At 40.0% G+C, this 14576-nt stretch overlaps 1 protein-coding gene across 1 annotated transcript in view; it reads left to right on the top strand.

Annotated features, from left to right (window-relative positions):
* REXO5 (RNA exonuclease 5) overlaps positions 1-14576 on the top strand; it is a 42902-nt gene that overhangs the window by 25209 nt on the left and 3117 nt on the right. The window contains exons 12-19 of the mRNA XM_044660279.1: positions 4799-4938; positions 6347-6467; positions 7134-7244; positions 7416-7553; positions 9923-10015; positions 10903-11122; positions 11371-11576; positions 12367-12485. Coding sequence (XP_044516214.1) covers positions 4799-4938; positions 6347-6467; positions 7134-7244; positions 7416-7553; positions 9923-10015; positions 10903-11122; positions 11371-11576; positions 12367-12485 — 1148 coding nt within the window. The remainder of the gene's footprint in view (positions 1-4798; positions 4939-6346; positions 6468-7133; positions 7245-7415; positions 7554-9922; positions 10016-10902; positions 11123-11370; positions 11577-12366; positions 12486-14576) is intronic.

Below are 14576 nucleotides of genomic sequence, written 5' to 3'. Positions count from 1 at the left end.
GGATATGTGTGTATATATGTATGTAGAGGTTGTTTCCTATATATCTTGGATATCAGGCTCTTATCAGAGATTTGCTTCATCATCTTGGCTAGCCATCCTGTTAAGTCTTTCAACGTTGTTTGTTCATTTTAACGTCACTCACAGAACTTTCCTATATAATGTGTTCTTAAGTATTGTTGAATTGAAACACATCTGTCCCCTCCTTAACTATATGTATTGCTACCATCCAACTATCACAAGAGTTTCTTCTTACTAGTTTTCTCTACAATCTCTCCCCCCAGTCCATCCAAAGTATCATTACCAGATAATTCTTCCTAATGGTCACTCCTCCATTGTTGAAAAACTTTTCCTGTCTACTACTACTCACTGAATAACAACCAAACTCCTGGTCATAGCATTCAAAACCCTGAGTCCAAGCTACTTCCTCTACACACCAACTAAAATAGATTTCTGATTCCTAATTGCATCACAGTCTTTCTTGACTCTTCCGTATGACTAGAATTTTCTCTGTCTTTTGGCTGTGCTCAGTTATTATCTGAGAGGAAGTTTTGGTTGATACTCTCTCCCTATAAACCTACAGAGTCTGGGAATGATCTCTGTGTGAACACTTCTATCACTTTTACCATCTTCCATGTTGTAGTTATTTATGTGCTTGTCTTATTTCTACCACTAGATTCCTTGCAGGCAGGATCCTGTTTAACCTTGTGTTTCTCCCAGCTCTTAGCATGATCCTTTGCCCAAAATAATAGTAAAGCCTTTCTTAAGAGCTGACTATGAGGAGCAGCTAGGTGGCTCAGTGGATTGAGAGCCAGCCCTAGAGATGGGAGGTCCTGGGTTCAAATCTGATCTCAGATACTTCCTAGCTGTGTAACTCTGGACAAGTCACTTGACCTTTCCCCTCCCACCCCACCCCCCATCTCCCAACCATTGCCTAACCCTTAACTGCTCTTCTGCTTTGGAATCTATAATTCTAAATTTTTGGAATTCTAAAATGGAAGGTAAGGGTTTAAAAAGGGGAAAAAAAAAGAGCTGATTCATGCCAAGTACTGTGGAACTTACAAAAGTTCTCAAAACTCATCTTTTTTATTATATTGAAATTATACTATAAATACTTCTTATGATCCAGCCTACTTTGTACCCTGCACCATTTCAAATCTTTCCAAAATCATCTATTTCCTCATTTATTGCAACTTTTTTTACACTGAAAAAAGCCAAATCCACATTTATTTACTAACATTATTAAAACATTACATAAAACATTCAACTGGCAGATTATTATAATACAAACCCTTCCATGTTATAATAGTTACTCCATTACATTCATATACCATAGCTTAGCCCTTAATTAATAGGTATCCCCTTAGTTTCCAGTGTTTTATATATATTTTATATGTAAAGAACTTCTTTCCTTTCCTTGATCCCTTTTGGGCATAAGGCTAGCAATGGTAGTGCTGGGCCAAAGGGCAGGCACTGCTTTAGTAAATTTTTTTTTTTTAAGCCCTTGTACTTCGGTGTATTGTCTCATAGATGGAAGAGTGGTAAGGGTGGGCAATGGGGGTCAAGTGACTTGCCCAGAGTCACACAGCTGGGAAGTGGCTGAGGCCGGCTTTGAACCTAGGACCTCCTGTCTCTAGGCCTGACTCTCACTCCACTGAGCTACCCAGCTGCCCCTTAGTAAATTTTTATATATAATCCCAGATTTCTTTCCAGAATGACTATACTCGCCTCCAGGTCTTTCACCAGTGCATTGTGTCTGTTTTCCCACAGTCTCAGAAACTTTTATCATTTTCCATTTTTGTCATCCTTGCCATTCTGATAGGTGTGAGATAGAAGCTCAGAATTGCTTTAATTTGCATTTCTCTAATTAGTAATGATTTGGAACATTTTTTTATTTGGCTATAGATAACCTCGGTTTCTTCCTTTGAGAACTGCCTTTTCTTATTCTTAGACCATTTATCAGTTAGAGAATGGCTCTTTCTTATTCCTTTCATTTTGAATCAGTTCATTATACATCTTGGAAATAAGACCTTTATTAGAGAAACTTTCTGCAAAGTTTTTTTTCCCCAGTTAAGTGTTTCCCTTTTACTCTTATCTCCATTAGGTTTTTATGTCCAAAAACTTTGTATATAATCAAAACTACCCATTTTTATCTTCTGTGATCACTATTCCCATTCTTTATTCCTGTGATTCTCTATTCTAATGATGGGCAAACTTTTTAAAGAGGGGGCCAAAGAAAAGGAAATGCTCATTTGTCAGTCTGTTTCTAAGGCAACTCTTTGGAAGTTTCATTGTATTGTATCCTACTCACTGTATTTGTCAGATTAGGAATAATGTGGCACAATGGAGAGAACATTTCAGGGGGCCGCATCTGGCCCGTGGGCCATAGTTTGCCCATCACTGATCTATTCCTATCCTTTCTTCTAGCCATGGATCTGATAAGTAATTTTTTATATGATTCTTTAATTTCTTTGTAAAGTAACTATCTAAATATAAGTCACATAACCATTTGGAGGTGTTTGTTTCAGTTTTTTTATGGTGTATGGTGTTGATCTAAATCTAACCAGCAATTTTTGTCAAATAGTGTGAATCCTTATCCTGGTAGCTGAATTCTTTGTACTTATTTAATGCCTTTGCTTCTGTATAGTGTGTACCTCATCTGTTCCACTGATCAATCTACTTTTTAACCAGTTCTAAATTATTTATTTACTAATTACTGCTTTGTATTATAGTTTAAGGTCTGACACTGCTACTTTTAGAAAGTGATGTAGAATAGAATGAATGAAATCAGAACAATTTATACAGTGACATCACTTTGGAAACTATAAGAACAAAGATGAATAAAATGACCATTCATGATTTTAGGAGACTGATGACGAGACATGCTGTCTGTTTCAGAGAGACAATGGATTTAGGGTATGGCACAAGATATTTATTTTTTATATAGCCACTGAAGGAATTTGTTTTGCTTAACCACACATATTTGTTTACAGGAAAGAAAAAAATTCCTCGTAGGAGGAAGAGAAAATAAAATTTTTAATAGCTGAGAGGTGTTACATATATGAAATATTACATACACTTTCAGATGAAGTGACTGTATTATTTGTTTTACTTTGTTATAGAGATTTCATGAAATGGGAGTAACATATAAATGTTTATACTGTAAAAACCAAACTGATAAAAGTCAGTGAATGAAAAAAAAAGCAAGCAAGACAGTCTCTCCCCTCAAAAAGTCAATTAATAATAAACATTGATTAAGCAACTGCTATATGCTAAGCATTGGGGATACAAAAAAAGACAAAAAACAATCTTTGACTTCAGGGAGTTTATAATCTGATAAGGGAGAGAACATATAAATAAATGTATGCAAAGCAAGCTATATAGAGAATAAAGAGGAGACATAACCAGAGGAAGAAACTAGAATTCAGAAGGGTTGGAGAAGACTTCATGTAGGAAATGGATTTTTATTTAGGTCTTACAGGAAGCTAGGGCACTCAGTAGTCAGTTTAGGGAGCAGTTGGGTGGTATAGAGTTGAATTGCCCAGACAGTGGCATGGAAGCCACTGAGCAAGAAAAGGTGAAAGCTCTTCTAGGACTGACCTGGAAAGTAGGTTATATAATTATACATAATTAATAAATAAATATATATACATATATCCCAGGTTATGAAAGATGTTTCATCTTGTGTAAGAAATAAATGCATTTGGCAGAATCCACATATTTGTGTTCCATCTAGGGCCAGACTTTTGAGAGTTTCTAATCCATATAGTTAGGCACCTACACAAACCTTTTCCATTCTTCATGTGGGGACATCTTTTCTGTAGACAGCTGGCTTCTTTCTGCCCCATCTCACTCCTTGCCAAACCAACCAGCACCTCTGTGCAAGTTAGATATGCTTTCTTTTTAGACTATCAGCATGAGAACTAACAGTATTTAAAATAGGATTTGGCCAGATTCCATGATGTGTTATTATGATGACCAAGGAGAGATGAGAAAATTCACCTTCCTCCCTTCTTTACAGAGGTACAACTATGGGTGTGAAATGTTGCCTACCCTATCAGGCTTGCTGAACTGCTTCCCCTCCCCCCCCCCTTTTTTTTATTTCAAGGGATGGCTCACAGGAAAAGGAGGTACATATTCAGAAGCAAAGAATGATATAAAAATGAAAGATACCAATAAAGTTTTAAGAATGGGAGCTTGGGAATCCAGAAGATTTTTTTAGATTAAATACACATTTGTAATTCATCTAATAATTCCCAAGAACAGAAGAGTTTTAAAATATTAAAAATGGACAGAGTGGCATTTCTGGTATTAAGCAAAAATAAGACTTGTTTATCTTTCTGACACTATAAAAGTGAGCCTGCTCAGGATTTTATTATGTTTTCTAAGAGAAGCAGTTTCCTCTCCTGGAGACCCAGTTGCACATTCAGTGCAAAAATACATTTTAAATGACTAACTATAGAGTAATGATCCAGCCAAAATTGGCATCATTTTTCACTCAGACCTTCGTTGGCATTTCCTTTACATATGTAACAGCATGCGCTTCTTGTGACAGATTGGCATCCCTGGCTAGGCAAATTAGAAACCATCTGTTGAGTTGTCAGGCCAGCATCTGAAAAAGGAAAGGCATCCATTGAACCTTTCTAGTTTGCTTTACCCATCCCTCCCTCCCACCCCACTCCCACCACCACCTTTTCTTTTTTCTTCTTTGTTTAAAAAAAATGCAGGCTGTCTAACTGGAAACTGTTTTATAATAAACACCCAAGAAACTGGTGGACTTCCTACTCTTTCTTTCCTCAAGATTGCAGAGATGAAGCTAGATACAGCAGTTCACTCTCAACAATCGTTGGCAAGTCCAAAACAGAGAAATACATTGTCCTTGTGCCCCAGCGGACCCAATAAAGAAGCTTCATCAGATGCTATGTGGCAAAAGAATGCAGGGTAAAATTTTCAATCCTTATGCAAATGGGAAGTAGCATGAGGGTGCAGATCACCTTTTTCTCTTTGTAGTTTCCAAATATGTTGGGAGGCAGGGTTTTATAGTAGAAAGGACATTGATTCCAAAGGATCCATGAATAAAACATTACATCTGCCTTCTGGCAGGGAAGTGATTTTGGTCAGATCAGTGTGGGAATTTGTTTTACCTAATTATGCATATTGGTCATAAGGGTTTCTTTTTCTTTTTTCCCCCCTCTCCCAATGGAGGAAGAACAAATAGATTCATGTTCATTGAATAAAAGTGAAGAGCTCTGGATTTGGAATTAGATGCAAGTTCACATCTCGAATCTCTTATTTACAGGCTTTGTGATCTTGGGGACCTTTATCGCCCTCCATTTCCTCCAAATAAGGGGTTTGAGCTAGATGATCTCCAGCTTTAAATCTTAAACCAATGGAGTTATTGTAGTGTACTCCTATCATTACCTCCTGAAAACAGTTTCTTAAGAGATTATCAAGATTCATGCAGAACGAATTGGGCAGAACCAGTAAGACAGGCACAATAACTACAATAATGTAAATGAAAAGAATTCTAAAAGAAAGCCAAACTCTGGGTGTTGATGATAATCATCAGTTTGGCTTCAGAAGACAGATCCTGAAACCCATCTCCACCATCTTCTCAGTGGAGAGGTGGGAGATTATAAGGACTTAATGTTTATATAACAGCAGACCCTATTATGTTATTTAATTGTTTTACTTTTGTTACAAGAAAGGGTTCCATTCTAAGGCAAGGAGGCATACTGCCATGTAAAAACACAAGGTAAAAATGTTAGTTCAGTATATTTTTTTTTAATTAATTAATTTGTTTATTTTTTTAGGCCCTTAACTTCTGTGTATTGGCTCCTTGGTGGAAGAGTAGTAAGGGTGGGCAATGGGGGTCAAGTGACTTGCCCAGGGTCACACAGCTGGGAAGTGTCTGAGGCCAGATTTGAACCTAGGACCTCCCGTCTCTAGGCCTGACTCTCAATCCACTGAGCTACCCAGCTGCCCCTCAGTATATGTTTTTAAATATACTTCTCTGTGTCCATTGATATCCAGTGGCTGTTCCCAAATTAAGTCCCATCCAGAAAGTCACATATTCAAATGCATTGGTGTAAAGACAGAAGAAAAAGTGAAGAGAGGCCAGACTGGCCTTGCAGCAGCATGATTGGTTAATGCTCTTTTCCCAGGAGTCTCAGTTCCTCATGATCAGGTCTTATCCCTTGTCACATCAGCTAGATGGCAAATAAATGTCAATTCATATTTTAGAAGGAATTTTGATACAGGCAATAGCATATACATATCACTGGGATCTGATTAAGGCTTCATAGGGACATTTCTTTCCTCCCCATTTCATTGTCACTCTTTCTCTCAGTATTTTAGAGTGTTTGGACTTGACTGGTCAGAAGCTCCTTTTCCTGTCCCAGAAGGCAGGTGGAAATACATTTACATCTTCCAGATTCTGCCGAAGTATTCTGTGTACTTCTGATGAGGAGGTAAGGGATAGCCTTTCTGGACTAAGAACCTCCTCAAGAACACCTTGTCTATCATAATGAGGAGGATAGTGCTTTATGTAGACTGTTATTTGATTCCTATGACACTACTGTGGAGGGTGTGCAGCTATTTGACAAATGAGGAAACTGAGTATCAGAGACAGTAAGTGACTTGCCCAGGGTTGCACAGTCCGTGCCTGGCAGGATTCAAACAACCCTTGCAGCCTTAAAGCCCCAAACCATATTTATTCTTCCATATTTCCTCTATGTATGTGGTCAGAAAGGCAGCTTTTTACTCCATCAATGACAATAACAGTGATGTGGCCAAGAAAGATAATCAAGATAACATGAAGGAAGATTTCATGTCAGCTCTCAGGTCTTTCAGTATATTTATTTTAGTTCTGCTGTCCCAGAAAATGTGTTAAAGAACTTGTTGAATAGAACAATGCTGACCATTCTGACTACATAGGCGGACCATTACTCTCCACCCAGGGCTTTTTCTTTTGAGAAATGGAAATAAGCCAAAGAATTCTTCTCTTCTTTACACTCTGGTACCGTGGGCCATTCCTTTTTAAAGTCTCAGATGTTTCACTTCAGATGAATGATAGTCTGGGGCCTTTGGCTCGTTTCCCCCATTCCCTGCTTCTCAGTGCTTTGTCCTTCTTACAGGTTCTAGAGCAAGCCCAAGCAGAGGTCCCCCTGTCATCCTTCAGCATCATCCAGTTTTCACAGTGCCCACATCCTCTTCCCCACAGCCTCACTGTTGAGATGCATCAAAAGGTAATGGGCTCATGGTTCAGTGAACCAAACTCTCTTGGTGCTGAGATCTCATCAAAAAAACCAGGTGTATCTTCTGAGCGTGACTTTATGAGCCTTAGTTCTCTGCACTCCTGCTTCCATACTTTGACCCCTTGTTTTTATGGTTTGTTTTGTATTTTGTCTTTTCTATAGATGAAAATCAAGTGGGCAGAGATGTCAACAGTATATGCAGGGCCATTTGGGGAAAATTTCTGTCTCAAGCCTCTGAAGAAGTTGTTTGCAAGCTTTGGCCCTGTCCATTCAATGGAAGTCATTCTTGAAACTGATGAGGTAAAGCACAAACAAAATTGTCCTTCAGCCACTACTGGGACAGATGGACAACAACAAAATGAAACATCTAATGGAGATGACCTTGGGTTTCTTTTCACAGATAAAAAGCAGTAGTCCTGGTGAAAGAGACTTTTGATTCCACCTCTCTCTTCTCTATGTCAAAGATGAAAGGATACAAGTTTAATGTAGCTAGACTTCAAGGGATGAATTTTGGGCACTTTTTTTGTTATTACGTGCTTTGAAAAAAGGTCCTATTGTGACATCAAGGCAAACCACATTTGGAGCACTGAATGTAATTGCCTCCTTACAATTAGATTAATAATACCTACAAGTGGAATGGGTCACCTCAAGAAGGGGCAGGTGCCTCCCTGTCTGGACAATATTTAAACAAAAACTAGATCACCACTTATAAAATACCTTTTTTCGGGTTTAGATTGAACTGGATACCTCTAAAGTCCCATCTAGCTCTAACTCTATAAATTTATTATAGAGAAAATGAAAAAATAAAAAAGATTTTAAAAATTTCAGAGCAACATTTTCCCTGCCTTGAGAATAGACTATGATTGCTACACAAAAGTATTAATTTTCCTGGATTTTTGGATCAGACCTATAGATTCAGTGGTATAAAACACTCCTCTGCCAATAGAGATTGGAACTTTGCTCTGCAATTTGCATAATCTGAGAGATTAATGAATACATATAGCCAGTGTGAGTTGGAGGTAAGATTTGAACCCAGGTCTACGCGACAGTTGAGTCCAGCTCTATCTAGTACACTACCTTGCCCCTCTCTCTGTACCTTTGTCACTGGAAAGAGAAACAGTACGTTGAATAATTGCCAAAAGTCAATGACATTTGGGGAACTGGGAAGAAAGGCTCTCTACAGCCAAGAAGAGATATTTAGAAAGCCAAGAATATTACTTTTTGTTGGCATTCATAGCAACTCTAGACCTGCAGAAAAAGCAATTACCAAAGATTAAGGGATTACACTAACTGATCCAGGACCACTGGCCCCTGACAATTTTTTTATAGCATACAAGTCTATATTGCTTTTATTTTTGCTTGGCCTTTATAGACCTATTATTTCATTTTGTATTTATAATGATTCAATGAAGTGTAAGTCATGTCAGTTTTCTTGTCCCCATTTTACAGAACAGATAGATTCTTTGAAATTGCATACACATCCACTAGAGGGCAGAGCCAGGACTCAGATTCACATCTTTACAATTCTAATTGTAATGTTCTTTCCCCTGTTCCACACACCCTTTCCGGTACTGACCTGTCAGGCCAAGAGATAAAGGTTAAGAGACCTAAGATCCCAAAACTGAAAAAGAATTGACTTTAGTAATTAGGATAACAAGAATTTACATATCCATAAATTCACAGATCATCTGTGAAAATCCTTAAAGAAATAATCCACCCTAAGATATGATTCATAAATAACAACAACAATAATAATGGCTAACATTTATATAGCACTTACTATGTGCCAGGCATATATAAGCCTCTTCTACCATCTTGGGAAGCTACAAGGTTAAAATATAACTTCTTTAGCTTTAAGCACCTAGTTTTAAATATTTGCTTTTATCTCTGTGGCTACTGCTGCTTCATCAACATGAATCCTTAACCCCTTTACAATATTAGTAGACAATTTCCACCCCTATATCCCCAAGCCCAGAATGGACTCTCTCTGATATTGGCTGGGCTCGTGCTTGGTATCAGTGACTTTAGCCCACCAAACAACTAGTAAAAAATAAATTGAGCTGAAAGGTAAAAATATTTTAAGAATAAAAATTAAATAAAGGATATTGAAGGATGATAGTTGGAGAGCCCAGGATCATCAGTGTTTCAGTGAACAGAGAGAGGAAGCCCTGAAAGCTGGGCAACAGACAGAAGTAGCATGAGATAGGAGAAAGCCATTACCATGATATCTCACTTCTTTTTGACAATATCAATTTTTCTTTTTCCCTACTCCACCTCCATTCTCTGCCCTTGCACAATGTTCTGATATGTGCTTCCCTCTAGAAAGGGAATTCTTCTGCCATGGTTTATTTCCCACTGAAGATTAGCAGACTTGCATTCTGGCTTATAAATCCAGTCTTGTTAAATTTAGTTAATATGACTCAGTTTCCCAGATTTCATTCATGCCTGGGTAGAAATAAGGATCCAGAATGTAGAGTATGAAGATTCCATCAAAAGCAGGCCAGAAAACCCAGCAAACTCTGCCCATAATAGTATATTAAAAGAACCCTTAGTGTTCTTAATTGCTGTTGCCTAGAATCCTTCCCCAATTTCTACTGTGAAAAGTAGAAGTCTGGTCATTTGAAGTCTAGAGGCAGAGTTGATTCTGAATCTCTCTTTTCTTTTTGCAGCCCTATCTTTGCATCCACTATGGAGTGCTAGAAGCTGCCCAGCTGGCCATAGAGACCTTGAATGGTGCATGTGTCCAAGGGTCTCGGATCAAGGTGGGGAGCTTCTGAGAACGGCTGAATCAGAACAGGAAATAAGACCTCCCACCTGCAAGCATTCTTCAGGCCATCATTAAGAGCCTGTTATGGAGAATGCACACTGCTAATGCAGGTGCCACAGTGACTTAGATGGCATGGTGCTCATTAACCCTGGGCCAGCCCAAGTGTAGAGACACAGAACATACAGGGCTGGGTGGCTCTGTGGATAGAGAACCAGGCCTAGAAATGACCAGCCTCAGATACTTCCTAGCTATGTGACCCTGGGCAAGTCACTTAACTCCCATTGCCTAGCCCTTACCGCTCTTCTGTCTTGGAACCTATTCACAGTATTGGTTCTAAGACGGAAGTAAGGGTTTTAAAAAAAAGTAGCAGAGTCCTCTTCAGAAATGAAGACTGTGATCAGTTAGTTTCTATGGTCCTAGTGGGTGGTGTTTTGGATTGGGAGTCTCAAATACCTGTTTTAACTTAATACCATATGCATTTATTAAGCACCTATTATTTGCTGGTACTTCCCAGTTTAGGGACCATGGCCCAGTCATTTAAGCTGAATCTCAATTTCCTCTTCTATAAAATACGGGTATTACTAACTATAGGTCTACCTCACAGAGAGATTACAAGGCTCAAATGAAAGTGCTTTGAAAATACCAGCTGTCGTTATTACTAATTACCAGGTTGAATCTGTACCTTTCTTGTCATCCTTGTTACTTGTCAGGGCCCTAAATAGTTTGCTCTGAGTGGCTCTTCCTGATTGGATGGAAAGAACCAAATGTGGTTCTTCTAGCCAAACAGAAAATAGGAGGGTCAGATGGGCAACCTTGGATTGTTGCTTCGGCCTGATGAGTGACCAGGTGAAATTCATTAGCCATCATCTTCTTACACTCCAGGTGCAGAGGCCAGTCCAAGAGCTCACCCTGGACTGTGACACCATAGTGAGTACCCTGGAAACAGATCCTGAGAATGAAAGTGCCATTTATGTGAATGGAATGAAAGAAAGCTATACTAAAGAGGACATGTCCCAGAAGTTTAGTCTTCTGCCCAGTCTGGAAGCTATCTTCTTGCCTGTGGATCCTCAAAGCAAAAAACACAAGAAGTATTGCTTTCTGAGTGAGTCTGTTTCACTTCATTTGGCTGTAGAGGGGGCCAGGGATCTGAAGAGGAGGATGTTGGGGAAGGGAGTAAAGAAGAACATGAATGGTGATGTACCAATGAGGAGAAAAGGTCAAATAGATGGAAGGCAGAGAGCAATACTAATTAATTATCAATTAATAATAATGAAGTTTGACCTGAATTTTAGTGTAAAGGAATGACTCTTTCTTTCTGGGCACCTATTCATGTACTGTTTTTACTTCCAGAATTTAGAAGTTTTGAATGTGCCCAAAGTGCTCTGAAAATTCTACAGGGCCCAACTGGCCTCAACTGGAAGCTGGTGTGCAGGAAAGCCCTGACCCCCAACCACCTTCATGAGTGGATCTGTCACTCCTCTCCTGATCCAAGAAGCCCACAAGTATCTGATGTTGTCCCACTAGATCCAAAGGAAAAGTCTCCCTCAGGAAATAAGGTCACTGACATCCCTAGTGTTCTCCTGCTTAGACAGCTTTGGGTGGAGGGAGGGCATGTCTACAACCCAGCTAAATTGGAATGCTCCAGGTCAGGTCATAGATGTCTTGCTCAGTTACCCTTAAGTGCTCTGTATCCTAGAATGGCCCTCTATGTTCTCTCACTCTCCAGTGCTAGCATCTGTCCTCACTCGTGATGCCTCCCTCTACCAGAGCCACAAATTTCCCCATTGTCTTCTCTTCCCTCTTGTGCCTCTATTCATTACCTCTGTTGTTGATACCAGCTTGTGAAAAGGAGCCAGAGCTTGTGCTTTGCAGAGTAAAAGTCATAAAAGTCACAGAACGAGAGTCCAGAGGACCCTTCGTCCACCTAATCATTTTACAGATAAAGAAATTGAGACCCAAGAGATTTAGGGATTTCATGGAAGGATGCACTGCCAGGACCAAGACCTAAATCTTCTTGCTTTAGTCCAGTGCTCTCTGCTTCACCATCAAGAATACATGCTAATTTTCTGCTAGTTTCTCTCCCATCCTTATTTGCCAAGGTCATTGTCTATGGTACATTCAGGCCAAAAAGTAGTCCTAAATTAGTTAGGAAGATAAGAGACCCTCATAGACCCAGCTCTAGTTTTAGCCTCTCAGCTTTGGCAATGACCCAATACCCTTGTTCTTCTGCCCATATACAGTGTCTCCATCTCTTTTCCTCTTTTGCCATTGGGGGAAAGACTTAATAGCCAGATGAGGGCACCGGAAGTGCCAGAACTTATCTCTCTTTCTGATGGGCTTGCCCAGTCACCACAGGGAGAAGAATTGAAGATAGCCATGAGTCGGTTAGATGAGAGGGTCAGGAAGCTCCATGAGAGGCTGCCACCCAGCACTCTGTGCATCGTCCTTCTGCCAGGAATGCAAAGGTAAATGGATAGAGGCTAGGTCTGGGAAACCGCATTTGATTCATGAACTGTCAAGACACAACTGACTCACCTGTCCATTATTTACCAAGTGTCTCCTGTGTGCCATGAGTGAATTATGGACTGAAAACAAAAAAATGAAATAGCTCCTGCCCTCAAGAAGCTGACATTGTATCAAGTGAGATAAGAAGTACATAAATAAGTACATACAAAATAAATACAAATACATTTGGTGGGGAGGAGGTGGGATAAACAAGGCACTAATGAGGGAATTGGGAAAGGCTTCATGGAGAAGGCATCCCTTGGGCTCTTGGAAGGGCATAAGGGATTCTAAACAGTGGAGGTAAGGTAGAAAAAGTGCTTTCTCGGCATGGGGGGGACTGCCAGTGCAAAGCTGAGGAGATGGGAGATGGTAGTGTTGTGTGAGAGGGAAAAGCAAGAAGGCTAGTGAGGCATGATTATGGTGGGGTAAATCTGGAAAGAGAGGCTGAAGCCTGGTTTTGAAGGAGCTTCTATTTGGTCCTACAGGCAACAGGGAACTTATTAAATAGGGAAATGACATAGATTTTATTTTAGGAAAATCATTCTGGGAACTATCTGTGGAGGATGACTTGGAGAGAAGAGAGACATGAGGCAGGGAGAGTCTAGGCAAGAGGTGATGAGGGCCAGAACTAGGGTGAGGGCCCTTTGAGTAAAGAGAAGGATGTGAAAAAATGTTTGGAGGTAAATACAAGATTTAGCAATCGATTGGGTATGTGGGCTGGGGGAGAGAACACTGTCAGGGATAAAGCCAAAGTGGTGAACCTGGCTGAGCAGAAGGATAGTTACGGATGAGTTCATCTTTGGCTATGTCCAAGGACTACTGGACATCCCACCAGCAAAGGTTCAGGAGGCAAAAAATTGGGGCTCAGGAAACAAATGGGCTGGGAGACATCTCCATAGAAACAGCAATTAAATCCATGGCAGGTGATGTGATCCCCAAAGGAGAAAAGAGGGTCCAGGGAAGAGCTTTGGGGTATATCCATGTTTGGGGCCATGTTGAAGAAGAGGATCTAGCATAGGAGATTTTCATCAGGCTTGCCATGGTGAGAGACTCACTGGGGTGGGGCTGCAATAACAAGAAAGCCTCAGCCTAGCAGAGATACCTCTGGCCTCCTAATGCCAATTCATTTCTCTTTCTGGCAGCTGATTGCCATCATCCTTTATCAGCTGTTCTCATGTGACTGGGTTTGAGGGTGGTGTTTTCTCTGCCCCAAGAAAGAAGGCTCACCTCATGTTACAATGAGCTTAAAAAGTACAGGAGCTCAGCTTCTATAACCAACTCAGCATCAAGGGGGTTTTCCTCTTGCACTCAAAGACAGTTTATTTCCACTCTAAAGATAAAGGCCCAGATCCTGCATAGCAGACTAGACAGAGGTTCTTTATATATATATATATGTATATATATGTCTATATCTATATATATCTATATATCTATGTCTATATCCATATCTATATATATCTATGTATCTATATATATATATCTATGTCTATATCTATATATATATATCTCAAAGTGGCAAAGGGGGAACACCCTTACCCCCTACCCCCCCAAGCATCAGGAATTAGTGAGTTTCCTCACAGTGGAGGTCTTTAATCAGAGGCTGGGTGACCACCTGTTGAGAACACTAGAAAGAATTCCTATTTAGTGAAGAAGGCCAGAATCAGTGGCCTCAGAGGTTCCTTCCTGAACCATCAGCCTCTGCAGGATGCAACAGGAATCCAGATGAGATCAGTCCTTTTACTCTAGCCACTAGAGAGCATCATTCCCCACAGTAAGTCAGGAGTGCTTTGTGTGAGTGACCAAGAACAAGAGGAGGGAGAGAAAAAGGGAGAGGGAATGAGAGCGAGAGAGGGAATGAAAGAGGGAGAGGGAAGGAGGTTTTCCTGTTGAATATTCCTTCTCCATCCAGATAGTTATACTTGATGCAGTCTGTCAGCTTCCATAACCCATATTTCTAAAAGCATCTTCTAGCCCGTCAGCCTCTTGACCTCTTCATTCATTTTTAAACCTTTACCTTCTGTCTTAGAGTCAAATACTAAGTATCAGTTCCA

This window comes from Gracilinanus agilis, chromosome 1 (genome assembly GCF_016433145.1).
Source record: "Gracilinanus agilis isolate LMUSP501 chromosome 1, AgileGrace, whole genome shotgun sequence".
Classification (NCBI taxonomy): Eukaryota; Metazoa; Chordata; class Mammalia; order Didelphimorphia; family Didelphidae; genus Gracilinanus; species Gracilinanus agilis.
Note: the sequence above shows the minus strand (reverse complement) of the source record. Positions and strands in the feature narration are given on the sequence as shown.